This window comes from Vicugna pacos, chromosome 10, assembly GCF_048564905.1.
Source record: "Vicugna pacos chromosome 10, VicPac4, whole genome shotgun sequence".
NCBI lineage: Eukaryota > Metazoa > Chordata > Mammalia > Artiodactyla > Camelidae > Vicugna > Vicugna pacos.
This window is the reverse complement of record NC_132996.1, coordinates 49117346-49142533: the sequence shown is the minus strand read 5'-3', so window position 1 is coordinate 49142533 and position 25188 is coordinate 49117346. Positions and strand designations below refer to the sequence as shown.

Sequence of the window (25188 nt, the reverse complement as noted above, 5' to 3'; positions counted from 1 at the left end):
ATGGTATAGCCACTTTGGAAAACATTTTGCAGTTCCTCAAAAAGTTAAACAGCATTTTCATGTGACCCAGCAATTCTACTCCTAGATATATACCTAAGAGATTTGAAAACATGTCCACACAAAACCTATACCTGAATGTTCATAGCAGCGTTCTTCATAATCACCAAAAAGTGAAAACAAGCCAGATGCCCATCAACTGATGAATAGATTTTTAAAAAATGATAGGCCTATACATTGAAATATTATTCAGCCATAAAAAGGAGGGGTGTGCTGATACATGCTACAGCATGTATGCACCTTGGAAACATTAGGCTTGGTAAAAGAAGCCAATCTAAAAACACCACATATTGTATGATTCCATTTATAAGAAATGTCTGGAATAAGCATATAGAGACATGGTTGCAAGGAGCTAGAAGGAAGGAGGCGATAGGTGACTGCTAATGCATATGGGGTTTCTTTTTGAGATGATGAAAATGTTCTGGAGTTAACTAATGGTGATGGATATGCTAAAACCCTCTGGATGCACTAACAACCACTGAACTGTGTCATTTGAAAGACTGAATTATACAATATGTGAATTTTATCTCAATTTTTTAAAAAGGCATTCTCCAAGGTTATAGAAAATATCGTAGGAGTTCTAAATAATGTTGCATTTGTCCTATGAAAACTAGTGTTTTTATTTTGTTTTGTTTTTCCTCAGTCAAGTAGATAGCCTCTGAGCAACTTACTTTAATCCTGTCAAGGGTTGGTCAGATTCTTTGTTAAGGCTGATCAGTTTCAGTTTTTGCCTTTTCTCCCTGTGGTAACCCTATTGTAGTCACAACCAACATGGCTAGCCTTGGAGGGTCTTGAAGTCCAATCCCTGTCCCCCTCACTTTGTATGGTGTTCTGTGGTTGCTAACATCTCTGCTTAGGTTTCTTGCTTTTTTATCTGTGTTTTCTGCTGGGACTGTCAGAGTCTCACTCTGCTCAGATAGCAATTTAGCAGTTGGCCAGCACTTCACCACGAGATTGCACACAGACTTGTAGTTCCTTCCTATCTACAGTTTGACTGCCACATGCCATCTACTTTGACAGCTGCAAATTCCAGCCTCTGTCCTGGTCATGTGAGACTGCCACTTTCTGCTAAGATTCTTATTTTCCTGTACTGTGAATTGACCAGTATTCTTGGAGAAAAGGCAAAGTGAATGTGGAGCTCACCTTATGTTCTTCCTTCTCTCATAGCTCCTTGCCCCTCAGATCCTGCCTATAGTGCTGCCTACTGCTTTTAAACAGCCATTTTGCTTATTTTATCCAGATTTTGTTACTGTTGTATTGTTTTCACCAAGAAGGTTAATCTGGTGTAAGCTACTCTGCCAAAACTGGCATTGAAGTCTTCCTCTTGCCTTCTTTACCTCAGTGTTCAGTCATCTCTCTATTTCCCTCTCCTCTTCCCCTCTCTTACCTGTAGTCTTTCCTCACCTTTAGCCTCTCTCCCTATGGGATTGTTACCATTGGCGCTCAAACATGTGACTGTGTTTCTGTGTTTTTTTTAAAAAAAATGCTAAATACCACATTCCTCCTATTACTTTATGACAGTGGTTCTCAACTGAGGGCAATTTTGCATCCTAGGGGACATTTGTCAATGTCTGAGACATTTGAGTTAGTCACAACTAGGGAAGGAGTCCTGTTGGCATCTGGAGGCTAGGGATGCTACTGAAATCCTACAGTGGAAAAGATAGCTACTTAAAATGCAGAACTGTCTGGCCCCAAATGTCAATACTGTTAAGGCTAAAAAACTTGTCTACTGTTTAGCTTGCCTTAGTGGCCAAACTTTTCCAAAGAATTGACTGTACGTGTTGTCTCCATTTCCACATCTCTCTTTCATACTTTCATCAATGCTTTTATTTTTTTCTTTTTAGATAATAAAATACTCAGGTGTTTTTCAAGTAAAATAGTGCTACAAAGCTTGTAAAGAAAACAGCAGTGTTCTCCCAGGACCCCTTGTATTTAATTGTTTAGTTTTGGCTGGTTAGGTATAAATGGAACAAAGGTGTTTTTTTCTTGGATAAGAAGACAAAAAAAATTAGTCAGGAATAAACTTGATACTTGTTCTTTCTCTGTCAACATCTGTCTACCTATCTATGTTAGAAAATAAATCCCTTGCTTAAGCTATTTTTATTCTAGTTTTCTCTTATTTGCAGTAGAATATAATTCACGCTAAGATAGGACTTATTTTTCCAAGACTTTTCATGTATGAAATTTCCTTTGAATTCTAGAGCTCTAGTCTCATACATGTCCAATTGAGTGTCTCACTAATATTTTAATTTTAACATGAACAAAATGGGACCTTTCATTTCCTAGCCCAAATGTGAGTATGAATAGAACCATGTGGATAGAATTCCATGTACCCAGTTTCTCAGTCCAGAAACCTGAGGGTCATCCTATCCCTTGCTATTTATTCTGCTTCTGAAGTTTGTCAAATCTGTCCATTTTTGTCCCTTTCTATTGCCATTATTATAGTTGGTCCAGCCTAATTGCCCTAGCATTTCTATTCCTGCCCCCATTCTAGTCCTTTCTCTGCATAGTAGTGAGAGTGATCTTAAGTTGTAAATCGGATTGTGTTACTCTCCTGCTTAAGATCCTTCAGTGGCTTCCCATTACTCTTAGAACAAAATGCAAAATTCTACAAGACTTGAATAACCTTGCCTATCTCTCTAGTCTCATTTTATGTCCTTCAGACAGTGCTCCAGCCTTCTTTTACCTCCTTAAGCACATGCATGGTGTTTTGTCTGCCCATAATGTTCTTTCCACTGTTTCCATAGTTATTTTATCTTTCAGAACCCAACTTCAATGGTGTTTCCTCAGAGAAATCTTTTCTGATTCATCCTAAAGTAATATGTTCCACCCATCATTCCTTATCACTTTAGTGTATTTTTTCTTTATGGAAATCATTGAATATACTTAAATGTTTATTTGTCTACTGTGTGTGTGTGTGACATCTGCCCCAGTAAACTATAAACTCTGTCATGCTCACTCCTGTAGTTTCAGGGCTGAATCCAGTATCTGGCATTTAGTAGAAGCTCAATAAATATTCGTTGAATGATTGAATGATTGAATGACTATGAGGATACCTGTTTCCCCCCAAGTGTTTCTGTTTAAAAATTCTATAATCAAGTTGAAAAAATAGTATTATGCCCATTCATATACACTTCATCTGGAGTTACAGTGAACATTTTGCCACATTAGCTTTGTCTATTCCTATATATATGTACATATTTGTGTATATGTGTGTATATGTATATGTATGTGTATAAATTTCTCTGTCTACATCTGTCTACCTGTCTATATTATTAGTAGTAGAAGTAAACCATGTGAAGGAAAGTTGCAAACATGACATTCATGTCTAAATCAGTGTTTTTCTCCTATGAACAAGATCTTTCTCCTGCATAGCCGTGATATTGTTAAGAAATCTAACATTGAAATGGTGATGTGTTTTGATTTGTGGGCCATGTTCCAATCTCCCCAGTTATCCCCATAGTATCTTTTATTGCTTTTTTTTCCTTTTGCTCCAGGGTGCAATTAAGGATTTCATGTTGTATTTGGTTGTCATGTCCTTGTATTTTTTAATAAGTTAAAATAGTACTCTTGTTACTTTTTTCTTTCATTAAATTTATATATTTTTAAGTGTCCAAGTTGTAGAATGTCCACCACGGATATATGGAATGGATGTGTCTGATTGTTCATAATTAGGTTTAGGTTGCACATTTTTGGCACAAATAGTACACAGATGATGATGTACTTGTCATTGCATCATGTCAGCAAGCTACATTGTATCATTTTGTACCATTATTTATGCAGCTAAATTTCATCACTTAGTTAAGATAATATTTACCAGATCTCTCCATGTAAAGGTATTTTGTTCTCTTTGTAAAGAATAAATTATTCACTTTAATACTTTGCACATATACTGTGTACCGACAACCTTTCGCCCAGTAATTTTTAACGTCTATCAGTGGCCCTTGCTTGAATCAATTATTACATTGGTGGTAATGTTATTATTCCCTCTATATTTATTAGCTGTCATTTTTTAATGAAGAACTTTCTCTGTCCCCAACACATTCTTCTTTTTAAAAAAAACATTATTATTATCTCAATAGATTTTATTTTTAATCTAATGTACTATTTATTACTATTATTACTTTTTTTAAAATCCCACATTCGGCCAGTGGGAGAGCCCTCAAAATGGTTCCAATGTCTCCATTATACTTTGAACACATACAAGCTTTGTGGTACAGCAAGACTGTTTAGCCCTAAATTATTTTTCTTAGTAGGGAATGGTATTTGGAAACCAAAAATTTGAGGGCTAAGTGTGCATATTACTACTGTAGTATCATTGCTTCTTTTAGTGGTCTTTTCAGTGGTCTTTTCAGAGCTAGGATGATATTTTATATAGGTAGACAGGCAGATAGACCAACCTGCACATATTTACTTGAATGAATTTGTTTTGATACCTCCAACTCATTCTTAACCTCCCATTCTATATCTCTAGCTTCTTTTTCTCACACTGAGAATCCTGGTATCAACAATTTAATATATTTACTCATTTGTACTACCCAAAATACACATAAAATGCTACAACCAATAACAAAACTGCTAAGAAAAGTTTGATTCATTTGCAAAATATTTTTGTCCTTATAATTATCTTGTGTTTAAAAATACTTGAAATAATTTTTTTTTTTTGGTATATGGTAGTATTAGCAACTTCATTATACATATTGGCTCATTTTCCTTGTTTATTTTCAATTTTAGTATTTTCTTTTTATAGTTTTTGTTTACTTCTATTTTTGAGTATGTGAAACATTTGGCTCAGAACAATATACAGAGGTATGCTCAGATGTCTCATTCCTATCCCTATTCTTTCCATACCGTTCCCACCCATTCCCCTTATTAATGTAATAATTTTCATTATTTTTCTGGTTTATTTTTCCTTCTTATCTCTGGAAAAATACCCCTTTTTCTTCTTTCAGAAATAGTCACTTGCTATATATACTCTTTTGTACTTTGTTTTTTTTTTTTTTTTTTTAAACAAAGCAGTTTATCCTGGAAATCATTTCCTATCAGCTCATAGAACTCTTCCTCAATTTTTTTCAGGTGTATGGAACTCCTCTGTGTGGATGTACCATAATTTAGGTCAGCTTGTTTCCTTTGCATTTTGCTTGTTTCTAATTTTGCTATTTTAGATAATGCTAATATAAAGACTCTTGTATGCACAGTGTTTGAATCTTGGAGCTATATTTTGGGGGTGAATTTCTAAAAGTGGGATGGTTGGGTCAGGGAATAAAATATATAGTCAGTTCTGATAGCCAGATTACCCTCCTTAGGAGTTGTACTATTTTTGCACACCCATCAGCAATTTTACAAGATACCTGTTTATGAGAATTTCTATATTAACATCAAATATTGTAAACTTATACATGGTAAGAGTTGTTCTTTTTGTAAGTTCTGTATTGTATCATCAGGGTCCCTATGGAAGATAGCTGACACACTGAAATTAGGATAATTCAAGGAAGGTTTATTTACAGGAACTAATCACAAAATTATGTGCAGGACATAGGGATTCACCAGGGATAAACAGGAACCAGCATCAGTGGAGCTGTTGTCACTTCTAGGCCTGAAGGGACCAAGGGAAGAAGAGGATACAGGAATCTATAGGAAGGAAGATTTCTGTATAGCAGACTGCTTTGGTGATTCAGTGACCTTTGGTCCAAAGAGAAAGCCAGCTTGATCTTCCTCTATAGGGAAGGAGCCAGGAAAACACATAACCCTTCCTTCCTCTGACTTCTTGCTGGCATTCAGGCAAAGGGTATGAGATTGCTTGGATGTAGTTCGTATAGGCCAGTTTTCAAGTACAGAGATCAGTATGAAGAAAGGTGGAGAGTGAATCTGGAGGCGCAGACAAGATATCGGGCACATGTATGCACATGTAGAGTCATGAACCCTTTGAAATCACTGTAAACCAGAGGTTGGAAACCTCTGTCTAAATTCCTGTTGCTAGTAGAGCTACTGAGTGCTAGCAGTGTGTCTTATATGAATGTTACTTTCTACTCTGAGATTTCTCTTTAGAAAAATCCATCAGCTCTTATTATCAATTTCAGTATTTCTCAACAGTGCTCCTCATTGCACTTTTAACATATAAAGCCAAGTAGTCCTGATCCTCTGATTCCTCTATAAAGAGCTCCATAGCTCTCTTTTTACCTGAAGAGACTAAGATCCAAAATAATCTTATACACTTCAGACTCTATTCCGTTGCTGGTATCTTTAGAGAAGAAACAGCATCTCTTCTTTCTTCTGATCACTCATCTCGTTTATTATTTTATGAGACAGTTTCATCACAAACATTGTATTTGGAGTTGGGCATTGTCTGAGTAATAAAAAATGGCTCTGTGGCCCCAATTACTTCTGAATGGGAATTAATTACAAGGCTTCTCAGTGAAACAGAACCGTTGTACAGCTATAGCATCTTTGTATTTTTGAGTATTATTTTAGCCAAATGGATTCTATTGCATAATACAAATTAAATTTTGGTAGATTGCTAATAATTTACCCTCTAACTTCACCTTGTATCTGTATTGACAGTATCTTGCTGTTAAGTGCCATGTTTCTTCTTGTTTCATAATATATCCCCTCACTGAAATCAGATAAGCTTCTTTTTATTTTAGTTTTAAAATGTAACATTCACTTCACACCTTTTCAAGATTTATTCTCATAGATCACATTTTCAGAGCTAAGCTTTAGGACTCACTTCCACTTTTTCCTCTAATTTTATGTTTGGAGCAAAGTAGTATTTACACAACCTGGTTAACTTCATACATAATATTTATTCTATTGTTTTCTTACTCTTTTTAAGAATCTTTTTGAAAAATAGGACTCCAGTAATGAAGTGTTTTTAAATATTACTTTTAATTAACGTGTTGAATTCTAAAAACAATAGTTTTTAAAGTGTACCAGTTATAAGTGTAAGCCCGATTCCAAAGAGGGGAAGAGTTATTTTTCATATTACCTGCAAGATTTAATGAGAGCACTTTTTAGCAAGTTGCTGACAATTTCTTCAGTGAGAATGGCATTAACATGTCTCTTCATTAACCAGAAATCTCAGTGGTCTTCTGATCATCATTTTGAACCTTGTGATCACTTTATCATACTAAAGATGTGGAAGATATAGGAGATTTGGGTTCAGTATTTATTTGTTAATTCAGTCAGACAAGCCTTCTTTGATAGGCCCTGAGGATTCAAAGATCAATACTGCACAGTTGCTGCCCACGGCCGTATAAGCTAATATAGTATGTAATAAGGGAAAAGATGTAAACAGTGTAGTGTGGTAAGTATTACAATCAGTGTATGCTTAAGGTAGGTGAGTGATACAAAGCATAAATAACATTTCTTGGGATGGTGCCAGGGAAGACTTGTTAGGGGAGAAGACATAGTAAATGTTTAATAGGTGAATGAACACTAATAAGTAATAAAAGATATAGTCTTATGCTGCTGGCTCTAAAATTCTATTATTTTATTTAAAGATATATTAGCGAGAAACTTAGACACTTGAAAATGCAACTGACATTATAAGTACACTCTGATTGCCAAGCGAATATATAGTAACTAGGATTTGTTGAAACACTCTGCTTCACAGACTTCACATCTGAGCACAGTAATCCTAACTCTCTGAGAGAGGTACTGATATTAAGGCCATTTTACAGATAAAGACACTGAGACTTACAGAGGTAAAATAACCTCCTGAAGGTCACACAGCTGCGGTGTAGCAGAGCTAGGATACCTACTCAGACACATCAGCTTTAGAAACAGTGTTCTTAATTATTAAAAAATGAACATTAAGAACCGTAGAAACCCAGAGAAGAAGGAAAGTTTTGCCTATTGAAAGCACTTGGAGAAGAGTTACAAATTGAATAGATGATAGTACCATGAAGAATGTATTAGCCATGAGTGTTGGCATAAATAAGTGTTCACTGGGCAAAGTTTACTCTAAACTAGAGCAATATGATTGAGTAGTCAGTTCATGTACGTGCATCAGGGAAGATCAGATTAGAAGCGGAGGACGGGATGGGAGCCATCTGTCAAGAATCCTGAAAATTAGTCTAAATAATCTGTACTTGATCTAATAGAAAGCCATTGAGGTTGTGGGAAGAAGGGAGTAATATGGGAGTCAGTGTAATGCAATGGTTACGTTCTGTGAGATACTATTATTTACATTTTATTAAGGCCCAGATAGGTTAAGTAATTCATTGAAGATCACACAAATTAATAAGAGAAGCAGGTTAGAACTTGCATTTTCATACAGCTATTCTAGTGCTTTCTACTTTATATCATGTTACGTTGTGGCCAGAACTGATGCAGTACAGCAGGCAGCAGTATGAAAAACTATTATTATTACTTGAAAGAGTTAATATCTTTTCTTAGGTATATCTTTTCATGGCCTTCCAACCAAGAAATAACCAAGGCATGAAAAAAGACAGACAAGTTCAGAATCTACTAGTTATCTAACTAATATACAAACGCAGTGATATTTGAATATAATCTCTGTTTAGTAAGTCAAAATATTAAGGGGCTATAATTTACCATTCAAAATACCTTGAGCAGAAATGAAAATAAGCTCTTGCTTTTCTGCACCAAACTGTGTTAGGCATTTAGTACACTCTGGGTGATAAGTATTTTATAGTAGAACTATTTCTTAAGTGTTTTCAAATAGTATTGATCATGAAACTTTTTGAAATTTACCATCAGGCCAATGGTAGCAGAGTGCACACAGAACTATGCTCCGTGGTGTTCTGGGGAAAATCTTTCGGCTTGTTGGCTATACTGTTCAGTATGGCTGTATAGCTCATTGTGCTTTTGAATACGTTGGTGGTGTTGTCATGGTAAGTTTTTACATTCAAGAAAATAATCATTTTAAACATATTTTTTTGTTTTAAATTGAAGGACAATGTGTTTTTCCCTTTATTATAATTGAAGTTATTAATGAATAAAACATGGCTGTTAAAATCTTTCTAAATTTTGCGATCTAAGAGAGTGTTTGAATTGGCGCTAATATAGGAACCATTACTTTAAATATAATCCTGTATTGTTTCTGTCAGGGACACAGAAAGCTCTATTAACCTAATAAAATAATTTTTACCATTTATTGAATGCTACTTACTGTGTTCCAGGATGGTTTTGATGTTTTACATTTATTAACTGATTTAATCTTTTCTGCTCTATGAGCTACTTACTAGAAATCCATTATACATATCAGGAAGCAGAGGCCCAGAAAGCTCAAGTAACTTTCTCCAGGTCCCATCATTCTAAACAGACTTGAAATTTCAACAAAGATTTCTCTGATTTTTAAAACTCCTACTCTTAACCTTCATTAAGAGTGTCAATAACTGTCATTAAAACAAATGATTGTTCTGCCTTAATGTCAACATTAAAATGTTGTCTGTCCCTCTGCCAATGCTTTTTCTTAATATTGCACCATAAATCTATCAGCCGTGGTGGTACTAACCTTCTGTCCTACAAATGAGAGAATAAATTGATTGTCCAGTAAGTGGGTTTTGATGTTGGTGTTGCTATTTTCATCAGGTTTACCCTAACAGATTCACAGTCATAACCTCAAGTTGAGCTGGATATATGCAAATAAATATATTTAACTGAAACTCCCCTCTTTTTTTTTTTTAAATTTACATTGGTATTTCTAGTGGGCTACAGAGATAGCAAAAGACTTTCACTGTGGTCTTTTCTGCCTGAGTAGGAAGTTTTGTGTAAAAAGTTATTTAGACGTAAGTGGACTAATTGGAGACTGCTGTATTTAGATTTTTTAAGTTGCAATGATCATTTTTACAGTTCTGAGATATATATGAAGATTGTTATTTAAGACCTACTAATATGAAAAGTCTTTAAAGTTCATCTCGTTGGAAGAGAAGGAAAGGCATCAACTCATTGAGAATAGTATGATACCACTTGGTGAATTACCATCATGTACCAGGTGATATTTGACAATAGCAAGAAAATAAATAGATCATTTATTGAGTATCAACTTTATGCCAAGCACTGTCGACCTTGGTTATACAACTGGGAACATGACAGACAAGGTCCCTGCCCTCATGGAGCTTAAATTTTATAAGATGGCCCAAATTTGGAAACACAGATAATGTTATTTTATTCATATATTATAATGTAATATTAATAAACCATTTAAAATATATTTTGCCTGTGTTTCCAGACTTGATGGCCAATCTGCAGAGTTCAGTTTATCTGGGAGCTGCCAGTTTACTATAAATCATTCTCCAAGCTTGAAGAACATTTGCTTGATTTTCTTTCTTTCCAGCCTGCTCAGATGATTTAGGTTATATTTTAAAAGGTTTTCAACTTAAATTACAAAATTACCTTTCTTTTCAGTGTTCTGGACCATCAATGGAGCCTACAATTCAAAATTCAGATATTGTCTTTGCAGAAAATCTTAGTCGACATTTTTATGGTATCCAAAGGTAAATTTCTGTCATAGATATATTTAATTTATGGTGAAAACATACATATACATCATGTCTTTTCTGCAATTTCTTAACTTTTATCTTTAAAAACTCTTTTGTAAATGACCAAATTAATGACCAGGTAGATAAAAATTTGACTGAAATATTTTCTCTCAGTTTGAGAAATTTGAATAGTTTCTCTATAAACAACAGTCTTTTGGGTTTTGTGTCCCTTATATCATTGTAGATAGCAGTCCCTTTTATAATGTACATTTAGACCTTTACTTTTTTGGGGGGTGGCGAGTGGTCCTAGAATGTTTTGAGTCAAGAACTAGGGACTTAGGAGCTATGTTACATTACGCAAATCAGTGGTTTGTTTTTTTTTTAATTTTTAAAATGATTCTGTATTTCTATTGGTGACTGTCTTATTCTTTGTATGATGAACACTCAATGATTTTTAGACTACAGTACTGTATGTAGCTGGGAGTCAGGAATCTTATCTATTAGGAGTCTCCTGAGTAATTATATTAAATTGAAAAACTCAATAGCAGATACTGTTTGCCATTAAATCTTTTAAAATCCTATTCTAAATGGTGTTTCCAATCTTTGTGATACTGTTTATCCTATTTAACTCTGTATTATTCCTTCTGAATGGATATCAAATATTAGTAATTTAATGTATTTTCTAATGGGCACCTCTCTGATTCCTTAAAATTGTGGGTCCATTAGTTTTTCATAGTTTCGAAAAAAGTAAATCTATACCAGATTTCATCTTTATCAACTACAAATTTTATTCACTTGAGCTGGTATTTAGCTTATGGTGTAAGTAGATTTATGCACTCTTCTTACATTATTGACCTTTTCTGTTGTTTATTTAATGTTACTGAAAAATCATCAAGAATAGTGTAAAACTGTTTCTTGCATTGACTGATCTTCCACCATCTTAGTTCTGTAGATAGAAACTCTTGCTCAAGCTGTATGGTCTAGCATGGTCCCTAGCTAATTCTTCAGATCTTTTACCTGTAACAACTTCAAGATAACTAACTGATAGATAATAGGGGTTATAAAATAAAACTTGTATTAACAGGTTATGTTCTAGCTTCCTTTTCTTTTTAACTTATATCAGAATAACTTATAGTCTTTGGATTAACCAGAGACCTGGCTTCACTGCAACATGAAAACAAGCTTCTGTTTTCCATGCTAATGACATGATTTCACTCTCATAGACTTAGAGCATCCTTAACAAGGAACTGAACTTGTTGGCTAAATAATTTTTGAATGGATACCTCAATATTGTCCTTTTTTTTTATATTCTTTGCATTCTTATGGGTAATACAAATAACTACATTTAGTAAGTAAGATTCTCTGTGGGTTTCATTTTGTATTCTGTTCATTCAGAGGGCCCATTAGGTGGAAGAACAGTTCAAAATTTGGCATTTATATGAGACATACCAAAGTAATTTTTACAACCAAGGTAGTCAGTTGGTAACTTCTACTTTAGAAGTATTACTGTCCTGAGTATTTTTTTCTTTTATCTGCAGCACAGAATGCTCAGATTTTGGGGGAATCTCTGACCCCTGGCAAGAGGTATTGCTAGCTGCATGTTTCTAAAGCTAGAATAGCCATCCATTTAGGCAAAATGAAAGTCTGCATATTTGGTATCTAAAGCACTGGATTTTTGAGTCCAGTGGACAGAACACTCATACTTGAGACAACCACGTTCTCAAATTACTATTTATTCTTTCAACAAATAGTTGATAAGCACCTAATTTGTAAGATGTACTATACTTTATTAAGAATGTTAAGGTGAGTAAGATATTGACCCTTCTTTTCACAAGCTTACAGTCTAGTAGGATAATAATGATGTTTATAGCTATAAATGAGAAAGGAAAATTTAAGTCTTAGTTCTTTTAAGTTTCTTTTAAAATCCTATTTTGAAAGAGTTGAGAGTCCAAGGGATATATATTTTAAGATCTATGCATATATGATTAGACCACCAGAAATAGTCTACAGTAATAATGCTTTCTATAAAAATACCTTGACTGAATTACAATATTTATGTTGCCATTCAAGTGCAGTATTTGTTTTGAGAGTCATACTGATTATTTTGCCAAAAAACTTAAGCTGAATTAAACTCTCACAGAAAACATTTCTTTCCCGAAAGCTGGCCAAAATTGACTTTGTTAGTATGTTACAATCTTTACAAACTTGTTCATCTGAACAGTTCCATTGACATGGCTCCAGATGGTTGAAAAGATATAGATTATCCAATTTTCAAACAAGTGCAAGCCTTTTATTATACTCCAAATTATAGACTTTAATATTTTAATAGTGTTCAACTCCTATCAAGAATAGCTTCGGAAATGACCATTCTGAATACTGTCTGTATTTTCTGTAAAATTTCTGATTAAGATAGTATTTTTAATTTTCTTACATAAGTATCCTTCTTGTATATTTCTCTTTGATTTAGGAAAATTCTATCATATCTCTCAAATTTTATTAGTTAATGATTGCCATGTAATTAATCATAATTTATTTTTTGACTTGACCAAAAAGTTTAGACCTCATTTTAATACTTACATATGGCAATAACTAGGTTACTGAGTTAACCATCATCTTCCTTTTATTTTTATGGCTTTTGATATTATTTTGATATGTGCATCTTTTATTATAGTAACATCAACTTGTTTCTGAACTAGGTGCAGATAATACATAAATATATTAAATTGTTTAAAATGTGAGCAACATAATTCACATTATGTTTAAAATATGAGCAACATAATTGCTCATGTCACGCAGAAAGAGCATTGTGTTCTCTTTGGTTGGGGTACTAGTCCTACATTTTTGTCTCCTTTCCACATTTGAATATCTGTCTTAGTCTTCTAATACATGTAGATGGTCATACCCATATTGGTTCTATATGTTTTATATGCCAATTTATTTTTTGTAATATATGTTTGGGCAGCTTTTAACATTTTATTTGGTTGGATCTTCTGATATTTTCCCTCAGATACAAGTCCTTTTGACTATACTGTGAACTGTCTGGTTTATATAATTTATGCTGTAATTTCTAAGTTTTTGAGCTCTAGGGAAACACAGAAGATGTTTCTACCTTTTTATGTGCTCTAGAGTCAATCAGTACTACTGGCTAGGCAGTAATATTTGTTTGGTTAATATGGTGGTATTTACATGGAATTGTTTTTCCCTAGTTTTGGTTCTAACAGTTTGGACACAGAAGTAACACATAGTGAATACAGTACAGGAAGAAAATTCTCATGGAATTTTCAGAAATTTTAGAATCTTTGAATAGCTTTTCCGTCACTTTCATTGTTGGATTTTGACCTGTAAAAGTCAGTCATAAAGGTTCTCAAAGCTGGTAAAATGAATGGGAGATCAGTATGTGTGGCTGTGTTTTAGTTGCTTTATAAAAGTATTATAGCAGTGCCATGCATATGTTTATGTTTAATAAATAACACTGACATTTCTTTGACTTTTTTCCCCTCAGAGGTGACATTGTGATTGCAAAAAGCCCGAGTGACCCAAAATCAAACATTTGTAAAAGAGTAATTGGTTTGGAAGGAGACAAAATTCTCAGCAATAGTCCATCAGATTTCTTTAAAAGCCATAGTTATGTAAGTAACATTTCAATTATGTTATTCATTGGTATCATTGATTAACATTAACTGAACACACTGACAAATGAAAATAACTTTTATTCATATTTTGAATATAAGTTAAAATGATGCATTCAGTAGAATTTAAGTATATTTGTATCAAAAACAATTTGGCCACTATAATTAATATATTTACTTCCTTTTAAAATGCTATGTAATCATCTCAGTAATAATTGTTGCAGGCAGGATTCACCAATGGATGTCAAAATATCAGGCAGAAGTTTGAGGGAAAATAGTATATTTGCATAGTCTCAAAGTATCTCTCCCAAGGTATTATTAAAAAAGGAAGAATAGTAACTTCATAGAGGAGAAAGCTGGCAGACACCACCTTAACTGAGTGATCAAGGTTAACTTCACCAATAACAAGACATGTCAACCTAATATAGCCCCTGAGTTGAAGCACTGAGAAAGGCCATCACTTTTGTGGTATTTGTGCAAAAAGAAGATTTAACCTCAGTCTAATCATGAGAAAACATCAGACAAACCCTAACTGAGGGTCATTCTGCAACATAACTGATCAATACTCTTCAAAAATGTCAAGGTCTTTAAAAAAAAAAAAAGGAAAGACAGGAATTGTCAGAGGTTGGAGGAGACAAAGGACATGTGACAACTAAATGCACTCTGGAATCCTGCCTTAGATGGTTTTACACTGACTTGTTAGTGGAAAATGTAAAATCAAAGTCTAGTTTAGTTTTTAAAAATCCTATTTACATTTTTAGAATAGATATTTCATATACCTTTGGTGTAGTCAACTTGCCAATCCTGTTAGGAAAAAGAGCAAGAGCAGTGGAACGAAGATGAAATGAGCAGGTGTCATGTGGTAGCACCTTTCACTAATCACACAGCTGCTGAGACAGAGCTTGTGGCACAGAGGGGTGGCCTTTTGTTTACTCAGCATATATTCATTTTACTTTAGTTATAACTTAATTTTGTACTTTTATTTAAATTTTGTGTCACTATCAGATTATTAATATAGCTGTTACATCTATTAACTACCTTTATCTTCATCCCCAATGTAAGTATATAATTGAGTTAAATTGTCTTCCTCATTTTAATTTATTTTGACCTGTAATCTGATTGCCCAATTAGTAAGTTTGATCAATAGACTATTGAATAATCAATCTATTATTTATTTAGCATCCATGATAGACTGTAGTTCAGCTGTGCAAATGTTTATTACACTTCTGATATTTATTACTACAGTGCTAAACATCCTAGTAATTGTTCGCTGATGACGATACTAATGATAAAGATAGTGTGGTGTCAGGTAACCTGTTTTTCTATGGCTTGCATCATGGACATTTATCCTTTTAGTTTTTCTAAATGTCAGATATTTACATAATGATTTCACCTTCACATGACTTACAATTTCATGAGGCATTCTAAGTTGCTTCTGAGTTGCTTTATCAACAAGCATATACTTGAGACCAGAAATAGTTTTGTTAAGACAGGAACAGACTCACAGACATAGAGAACAAACTTATGGTTACCAGGGGGTGAAGGGGGTGGGAAGGGATAAATCGGGAATTCGAAATTTGCACCTCTTGGGAGTGATGGAAATGTTACCTATCTTGATTGTGGCAGTCGTTTCATTGGTATATACATATATCAAAATTCATCAAATTGTACATCTGAAATATGTGTAGTTTACTGTGTAAGAATCACACCATAATAAAGGTGTTTAAAAAAAAAGAAATAGTATTGTCAACAGACAGAATAACAAAACACATAAATGATAGTATCTACTCTCTGTACTTAAACAGCACACCGTTGTTTTCTTTTAAAATTATTAGAGGAGAAATATCAGGATGAAAGGATTTAGATAATATCTCTGCTGAGTAATCAGAGAAAATAACCAGAGGACTGTAAGATGTAATTTTTTTTTAATATTCTGTTTAGGGAAAACATTCATCGAATTTTTATGCTTGATGAAAGGATAAACTAGGGGGCACTGCCATTTTGTTTCAGGTCTGTTCCATTCACTTTGGTTGCATGTTTATAAATATGCAAACATAATTGTAACAATATTGGCCAACACTTTTATGTACTTACTCTGTACCAGACACTGTTGAAACTCTTTACAAGGGTTAATTTATTTAATCATTGACAACAACCACCGAGTGAAGGAAGGTAGTAGTAGTATTTGACAGACAGAAAAACTGAACAACAAGGAGGTTAAATAAATAGCCCAATTGCAAACAGTAAGAGAAACAGTTGAAATTCAAACATAGGTAGCCTGGCTCTACCCAGAATTTATATTCTTTAGCATGCCACTACTTTTCCTCCCCAAATACCCTCTACTTATTTATTTCTACTCCCAGTTAATCAAGTTGTGCTTCCTTTAAAATGTATGTATCTTTATAATTTTTAAAATGAAAGACAACTATTTCTGATCAGGGCCAGTATTATATCTGAAAGAGAAGCCAGTGATTTTTGAAGGCTTCCCACCCCCCACCAGTTTTTTTAGGTTGGTTTTTAAGCCATGAGAATTGTATAGCTATTATAGAACCACTTTAGCAAATGTGTTCCATTAATCAAGGTGATTTATAGCAAAAATTCATCCAAGTTTGGAGCACTCTGAAGAGATATCCAAGCTGTTTGCTGAGTCTCCCCCTCCAGAGTGTTCTGTTTTCCAGCTATCTCAGAAGCATACTGGTACTATATTTTATCAAAGAGGTTTCTTCCCCTTGTCTATGCATCCTCTTAGAAAAATCTTTGTTGTTTACAAGGTGAAGACATTACTACTCAAATGTTGATTGAGCTGCATAATAAGGATGATGTATATTAAATGTGTTTTAAATTTCATGGAAAAAAACATTTATTCTCCTAAGTAGGTGCTTTAGAATGTAAAACACTAACCTTGTCATTTGGAACCTTGAATATAGAATTTAGCGTCTGAAAGAAATAGCATTGTTCTTTAGTTGGCATAAAAGAATGTAAACAGATCATTGGTTAAGTGATGTGGAACCATTTTATTCATTCTAGAGTTCTAAAAGTCCATGTGGCACGCAGTACTTACGAACTATGATTTATTTTTTACATTAAGCATTTGGAAACTAAGCAGTCCGTATCAAGGTGCTATTACAGTGGGCTTTGCTTATTTTGATGATATTGATGCCAGTAGTTCTTTCCTTGGGTTATGGACTGAGCATCAACTATGGGGATATGAGCATAATTTGTGACTCTCAAAAGAAACAAATTGTACTCTGCTCGAACATGTTGAATAACTTTCCTTTCTATACTACAGGAATTCCTCAATTTGCTGCTAGAAACCACTAATTTGCCAAAAATAATTTAGTTGGAAGTAGAAGCATTTAGCAAATAGGAAATAGGTTAAATAAACTGGTGTTCTCCTATTGATTTGTGCAGCAGGCAAACTGCGTAAAAAGCCTATTTAATGTAGTCTCCATTTTACTAGGGAACATAGGGCCAGACCCAGAAAATATAGTAAAATTTTGTTATAAAACTGATGAAGAAATGAAGAAAAACACTTTATACTCTTTCTGAGGGTAACACTGTGTGATAGTCCAGGGCTGTGATTTTAATTCATTGTGTAGCTGTGGTATATCAGGCATTTTGAAATACAGTCAGTGCCTATCAGCAAAGAAACAAATTCCTTTGACACCACATCCTTCTGAAGGAGAGTTGTATATACTTACTGACTCCACTCTGAGTCTTATATTCTGTCTTGAACTCTTGCCAGTTAGGCTTTGGTCCCCAGCACTTAGTTGAAACATTTCTTGTTGAGTCCCCAGTGACTTTTCAGTTGCTGACCCAGTGGTCAGCTTTCAGTCCTCATTTTACTTGACCTGTTGTTAGTATTTGGAACAGCTGTCCTGAAAACCTGGTTTCCTTTAGTTTTGGGGATACCACTCTCTCTAGGTTTTCTTCCTGTCTTTCTGCTTCTTCTGAGTATCCTTTATTGGTTCCTCTAAATATTGGGGTAACTAAGGGTTTGTTTGTTAAACTTCTTTTGTTTACGTATATGCACACTTTAGGTGACCTCATCCTATCTGATGGTTTTAAATACTATCTAACTTAACTCCTGAATTTATATCAACCACAACTTCTTCCATGAACTCCAGAGTCATATATCTAATAATTTGCCTAATATCTCCACCTTAGTGTGTAATGATCACCTTGAACTTAGTATGTCCAAAATTAAACTCCTGATTTTCCTTCCCAAACTGACTCCTCTCACATGTTTCCCCATCACGGTAAAGGCAGCTCCATTCTTTTGCTTGCTTAGGTCATAAACCTTCGAATCATCCTTGCCTCTCTTCCTCTTTTACTCTCCCATCCAATCCACTAATAAATTATGAGGACTGTATCTTCTAAATATAAACAGAATAGACCACTTCTTGCCACCATCACTGCTACCTACCAATTTGTTGCAAGACAATTTCATCTCTTGTTTTCTTGCAGTAACTTCTGAATTTCTCTTTCTGCTTATAACTTTCCCATCTTCTTGCCTCCCTACCCCTCCACTGACTACTTTTCACATAGTAGCTGAAATGATCCTTTTTAATAATGATACTTTAAAAAAATAATAATGTTATTCTTCTGCCCAAAGAGCCCAGTGGCTCTCCATCTCATAATAAAAGATGATGGCCTTAAGATGGCTTACAAGACCCTGCATTCTTCTTGCTGCCTGTTCTTGTAACTAAAGTTTTGTTGGGACACAGGGACACTCACTTGTTGGCATACTGTTTGTGGCCACTTTCAATAGAACAGCAGAGTTAAGTCATTGTTACAGAGAGTCTGTAGCCTGCAGAGCTTAGGCTGTTTCCTGTCTGGCCCTTTACAGAAAAAGTTTGCTGACCCTTGCTCTAAAATACAAGGTTCTTGATAGTAAGGATTTGCTTTGATCCCAGCTGATTCCCCAGCACGTAAACTTTTATTTGGCATCTAGTAGGTAGTTTAAAAATACTTGAAAGGTTGACAAATGTATACATGAATATAGTCTGACTGTCTTTTCTTTTAGTTTCTATTTTATTCATTTTTTTCTACTAGTTTCTACTACAAAGGTGCTCTGAAGTAAAGTATATGACGTGCTATTTTTTTTACTAATATAGATGTTCCTCTAGCTCACCACACTGTGCAACTAACCAATCTGTGTTCACTCTGGTCTTCATAGAAGACTTGAAAGCTGAGCTGCTTACATGGCAGGGTTACCTGATCACCTTCCATATATCCTGGTGAAAGTTGTAGAAAACACTGGAATGCCCCTGTTACTTTGTCCCAGGACAACATTGTGCTGATTAAATGTTTCTTTCCCCAAGTGACTTCTATTTGGACTGAATGATAGTTTTATTAAAGCAGACTGAAAATTCACTTGGCTCTGAAGGACTTAATCAGTTTGGTGCACTCTGAACTTGATCTGGTCTAAATCTTCTACAGGAATGGTAGAATTGAGGTACCCAGGACTTACCTTGCTCTCATTTTGAGGGGAAGTTTCATTCCCAGAAATGCTGTGGTGGTTTTGTTACAGTGAAGGCTAAATTGCCCTTGCAGCATGCAGTACCTACTACTTAGGTCGTGTGGTAATAAAGGTTTTCTATATTTCAGTAGAAATGATGTGCCTTTGGACGTATTTATCTACTATACAAGTACTTTGTTGTTCTTTTGATCCTTTTATTGGCTGGCAGATTAACAATGGGTAAGTTGTTACCTGAGGTTGGTAAGCTGCTCCTTTAAGTGTAAACTTCTGCTTTCCGGAGGTGGTTTGTTACAAAATGAAGAGTCTTTTTTCTAAATCTTTTCAAATAGTTAAAACTATTTATTGAATTTAGTTTCTCAACCATAGCAATCACTCTGTATTGAAGGTGGACATGTTAATAGAAATATGATTATGGAGTATTCAGTATTTTCCTGTAGTTAGAGCATAGCAATCTTTTGCTATTGTTAAAGGAAATGTATCTGTACTTCCTAGAAAAATTATGTTTTTACTTTTATTTTTGATCTATCAAAATACCAGTTTATTTAAAGTTTTTGGTTCTTGATACCACAGATCCCAGTGTCATACACAAAGGTGAAATGTTCATCAAATGCTAATCTTTACTTCAGTACAGTGATGGTAGGTGAATAAGAAATGTAGTATTTCTTACATTTTTCTTTTTGAATTATAGAGTATGTTAATAACAGCATTATTTTGTTATTGGCAGAAGTGTAAGAAATAGAGACAGTTTCACATTTCAGAAAAAAAACTAAATGTTCTCAGGATACACTGGTGTAGTGCAGTGTTCTTAAAAGGAGACCTTGGAAAAGGGACAATATGCCAGTAACATAGCTGTTTTACTGTGTATTGGAAAATATTTAAATGGGAGTGATGGGCAAACTGAAAAACAATCTCACTAATTGGACAACATTAGAAAATGGTCACTTTATATAGTTAACACTAATAGCCCCCAGTGTGTACTGTGTATTTAGGTTATAGTTGAAATCCTTGAATATCCTAATGCTGTTTTTCTGTTTGTTTAAATGTCATTTACTTTAGTTAAAAGTCACAACCATATGGTCTTCTATTACCACTCGTATTATAAACAGAAAAAGTACTTCTATGTAGGGAGAGGAATCATCAAGTTGAAAGAGCTTGTTTATTATAAGCTGCTGATACACTAAATCCTTATGTCATTTAAATAGAAGAACTACCTAATAATGTCACTTATTACAACTAGGGTATCTAAACAAAGGACTTGCTTTTTGCAGACTATAGTGATAAAACCCTGGGCCACACATCCATTTCTCAGCAACGGCTCCCGGGATAATCAGTCATGGCATACTGCTAATGCCTTGATTGCAGCTGACGCGGAGGAAATATGTTTACTTTTTTGCTAAAGTGAAATTCACTACGGAGATGATGTGACTTTTTCATCCTATAGCTAACACAATTCTGAAGATAAATTTGACTTATTGTTTACAGTTCTGAGGTGTTTTTCTTCCGATGTTAACACTAAAAAAATTATCTTTGAGGCTCCTACAACTTAAGCATCTTCTGATGTGTTCTCTGAACATTTTCAGAATAATTTGATCATAGTTTATTAATAATATGCAGTTTATAAAATATTTTGTAGAAATATGTTTTATCTTAATATATGTTTAAATATGTATATGTATGAAGATCAGTGTTTCTGCTGAAAGAGTAGCAAGTCTTCATGAAACTAATGTGCTTTGTTCACTTAAAAATATTTTAACCACTCAAAGTTGGAGTGTCAGTGCCGTTGGTGTGAATCTGAGGAGATATTTATGCAATTTAATAAAATGCCATAATCATATGTACTTTTATCTGCAAGTTATATGAGACCTCTGTACTTTTAGGTTGCTTAAAAGTAATTAGGAGAAATTACAAAGACTGAAACTGTAACGCTGCTGTTCAATGTAAGTACCTGAGGCGGACTCCAACTCTGATGGTGTGAAGAGAACATGTTCCAGGTGTCATGGGGCTTCCTAATCTGATACAGTGGTCTGCTGGAACACTGCTGTTGACTAGGTGGAATATGTTCAAATGTCTTTCAAAAAAAGCAACTAAATGAAGCTCTTGTCTTACCACTTTTGAGTAATTAAAATTCTCCAGGTTTCTGTGACCACTTAACCTTAGTCTACAAAAGCATTCTCACTCTACTAAACTATTCTCTACCTAAATTAAGAATGGAAAGAAGGAATTAAAGACTTAAAAGCACATATGCATGTTATAAAACAGTGGTGAATAGTAAATTAGCTAGAAAATACTGGCATTACAAGCCATTGTACCACTACCTGAGATATGTGAGAATGCTTTCTTCCTGGGTTAGAATTTTCATAACTATTTTAAGAAAGTTTTAGAATCATTTGGTTTGGCATAGCTAGTGCTTGCTTTCCTACTAAACACACATACAGAGCCAACAGGGAAAGAAGACAGAGTACGTGACTGTAGGGTAAGTAATTTAAAGTTCTAAAATACAACTTAAGGTTCTGATCTACTTCCTGTACATTGTGTGTATGACTAAATCAGGAAGGATTACAGAAACCTTCTGTTGTCTGAAGAGACTTGAACTTCGACTGGACTTCCCTATGTAGAGAGTCAGAGTAGGTCTAGGGACATAGACTGGTACAGACTTCTGACTCTGACTGCAAATGTACCCAGCCCCAGACCAATCCCAGCCTTCAGGCATCTTGTTAATGAGGCTGTGCCTCAGGAGCAGCAGGAACTGCTGGACGGGGTGGGGGGCGCAGGGGGAGGACTGAAACAGGGCTGAGGAGGCTGCAGGGGTGGGCAGATTTGCCAGACAGTAACTTCACAGCTTTCCTTTTATTTACTCCTGCATTCATTAATTCCATAGACATTACTGAGCTGTCCAATAGAACTTTCTGAAAAAATGGAATATTGTATATCTGCACAGTCCAGTATAATAGCCACTAGGTACGTGTGGTTGTTGAGCATAGGAAACGTGAGTAGTTGCCTAAGGAACTGAATTTTTAGTTTTATATAATCTGTAAAATTAAATAGTCCCATCTTACTAGTGGCTGGCATGTTGGACAGTATAGCTTTAGGAGCTTGTAGTCAAGTTGGAGGAGCAGACAAGGAATTACAAAATATTGTAATAGAGGATATTTATCCATACTGTGGTGGATAGGATTACTCCAGATTGGGGAGACAGAAACGTGAGTTGAAGTTCTAAAGGATAGGTAAGAGTTAGTCAAAGCAAGCAGCATATTCAGAAGGTCTAGAAGGGTGAGTGCAGCACTGTGCTTTGGGCAACTCCAAAAGTTGAGTTTCTATGTCTGGAACATACAGTGAGGAACGGTGGGTAGTGGAAAGAGAAAAAAATGAAAATGTAAACAGGGCTCAGTTCCTTGTATGTCTCAAGCAGGGGAATAATATTATCAGACTTAGTTTTTAAAAGATCACCCTGATATTAGTACAGACTAATAGAGGATGGTTTGGAGTGGGAGACACTTGAGGCAGGGAAACCAGTTAATAGGATGTGAGTAAGACATAACTGAGATAATAACATTAAAAATGGAGAGAGTACAAAGTTTGGAGAAAGATTAAGGGACTATCCAGACAGGATTGGATGTTGGAAGAAATGGAATTGAAAGTCTTAAGACTGACCCAAGTTTCTGGCCCTAGCAATAGGGGTATGTGGTGCATTAAAATAGAGGATTCTAGAGAGGGTAAGGGTATAGCTCAGTGGCAGAGCATGTGCTTAGTATGCACAAGGTCCTGGGTTTGATCCCCAGTACCTCCCTTAAAATAAATAAATAAGTAAATATATAAATAAACCTAATTACCTCCCCCTGACAAAAAAACAAAAAAAAAAAAATAGAAGATTCTAGGGGAGATGTTCATTTGGGAAATGAAGAGAAGATATATTCAATTTTGGAGTAGTGTAGAGGCCTTTATAATAAGCCTAGGATAGATTATATTTTACATAAATACAATGACAATTAAATTATTATAGGAAGTGGGGGAAAAAACAAGTGATTTCCTAGACTAGTATCTGAATGCTATACTGTTTCCTCCTTGATGTATGTTTTCATGACCTCTTGGTCAAAACATTGTTCTTATGCTCTCAGCCCTTGGAGATCAGTCCTAGTTTTTAAAGATCTTTAGCTATCCTCTTTGTATCTTACATCATCACAGAAAATGTCATCTGTTATCCATCCACCTACCTAGTTTGCAATTTTGTATTCACAAAGCTAGATTTCATTTTAAATAACTTCCAGGGTATGGGACATTAGAGTTATGGTTTTAATGAATAAAATACAAGTAGGAGAAGTGTCTGTCTATCAAAGAAAATCATACAACACAATTTTTTAAGGCATTAGTAACATCAAGTTAAGAAGATCTACATATTTTATTTTAATCATTTATTTTTTGGAGTATGGACTCTCTTCTACTCCTTATCTTCTATTTCTAGTACCATTTCAGTGTTAATCAGTTTTCTAGCCAATCTCTGTATGAAGGAGAAATTGAAAACATCTACCAAGATTCATCTATAGGAATGAATCCATATAGGGATGAGTTTTGACTTTGGGAAGAATTATTTGAAGTCCCAGGAATCAGAAATTTGGTGGAACCTATTAGTATGTATTCTGTATAGTCTGCATCTGATTTACCAAGTATTTAGACTTCTTCTAAGAGCATGAGAAAATATGTTATTTACATACTTACCACTATATTCTGCTGTTCTTTGAAGTACCCTATTTCATTAAGTTGGACTTATCTTTAGGAATATGAGAACCAGAGTGTACATCAGGCTATATTAAAATGAGAGTACAGCCATAGTCTTTAAATGAAAATATGAGATACTTGTTTTAAATACTAATCCATAAATAGAGCAGGTAACCTTTTACAAATAGAACAAAAAAACAAAATAACCCATTGTCCTAGGGAAAAAACTCTGTAGGATTAGGACAGTAGTATTATATGGCTGGGTGGAAAGGCGTATTTACTGGCTTCAATCCCAACCCTTTACCCCTTCCTCTACCTTCTGACTAGTTGGTAGATGGTTCTGAAGAAGTGAATGCTTCATAGGGCAGCTTCTTAGGCATTTGATATTTAATAAACATTGCTTGATAAAAATGTTAGTCTTTACTACATTTGGATGGTTTGGTCTTAAAACACTGAATTTAATTAAACCAGTTAACATAATTAATATGGCATGTATTTACAACTAATGTACATTTTTAATTATTTTGGATCCAATTCAAAGTCTTGGCTAGTACCTACCAAAACCATATAATTGAATATACTGTAAAAGAAAATAACCAAAAACATAACCAAAGTAAAATTGCAAAGCACAGGTCACTTTGCAGAGAACTGGGTAGACTGCATAACAAACCAGGAACAAAGAAAGCCCGGCAGGCATCATTCATCCAGCTGCTGGAGCAACTGTTAAGAACAGCTTATGTTTAGTGAGTCCTTACTGAGTGCCAGGAGCCTTATGTGTTATTTCACTTGGTTTGCAGAATATTTCTGTAAGGCTTTTATTAGTTCTAGTTTTATAGATGAGGTTTAAATAACCTGTCCAAGG

General features: G+C 34.6%; 1 protein-coding gene across 6 annotated transcripts in view; it reads left to right on the top strand.

The window, feature by feature from the left end:
* Nucleotides 1–25188, top strand: part of IMMP1L (inner mitochondrial membrane peptidase subunit 1) — a 64503-nt gene that overhangs the window by 29376 nt on the left and 9939 nt on the right. For 5 of the 6 annotated variants that reach the window (XM_015251981.3, XM_006198343.4, XM_072969723.1 and 2 more), the window contains 3 exons: nt 8779–8912; nt 10429–10517; nt 14005–14131. In XM_015251981.3, coding sequence (XP_015107467.1) covers nt 8808–8912; nt 10429–10517; nt 14005–14131 — 321 coding nt within the window. In that variant the 5' untranslated portion in view covers nt 8779–8807. Of the gene's footprint in view, nt 1–5133; nt 5173–8778; nt 8913–10428; nt 10518–14004; nt 14132–25188 lie in introns of all 6 variants that reach the window. The other variant, XM_072969722.1, reaches the window with a different exon arrangement.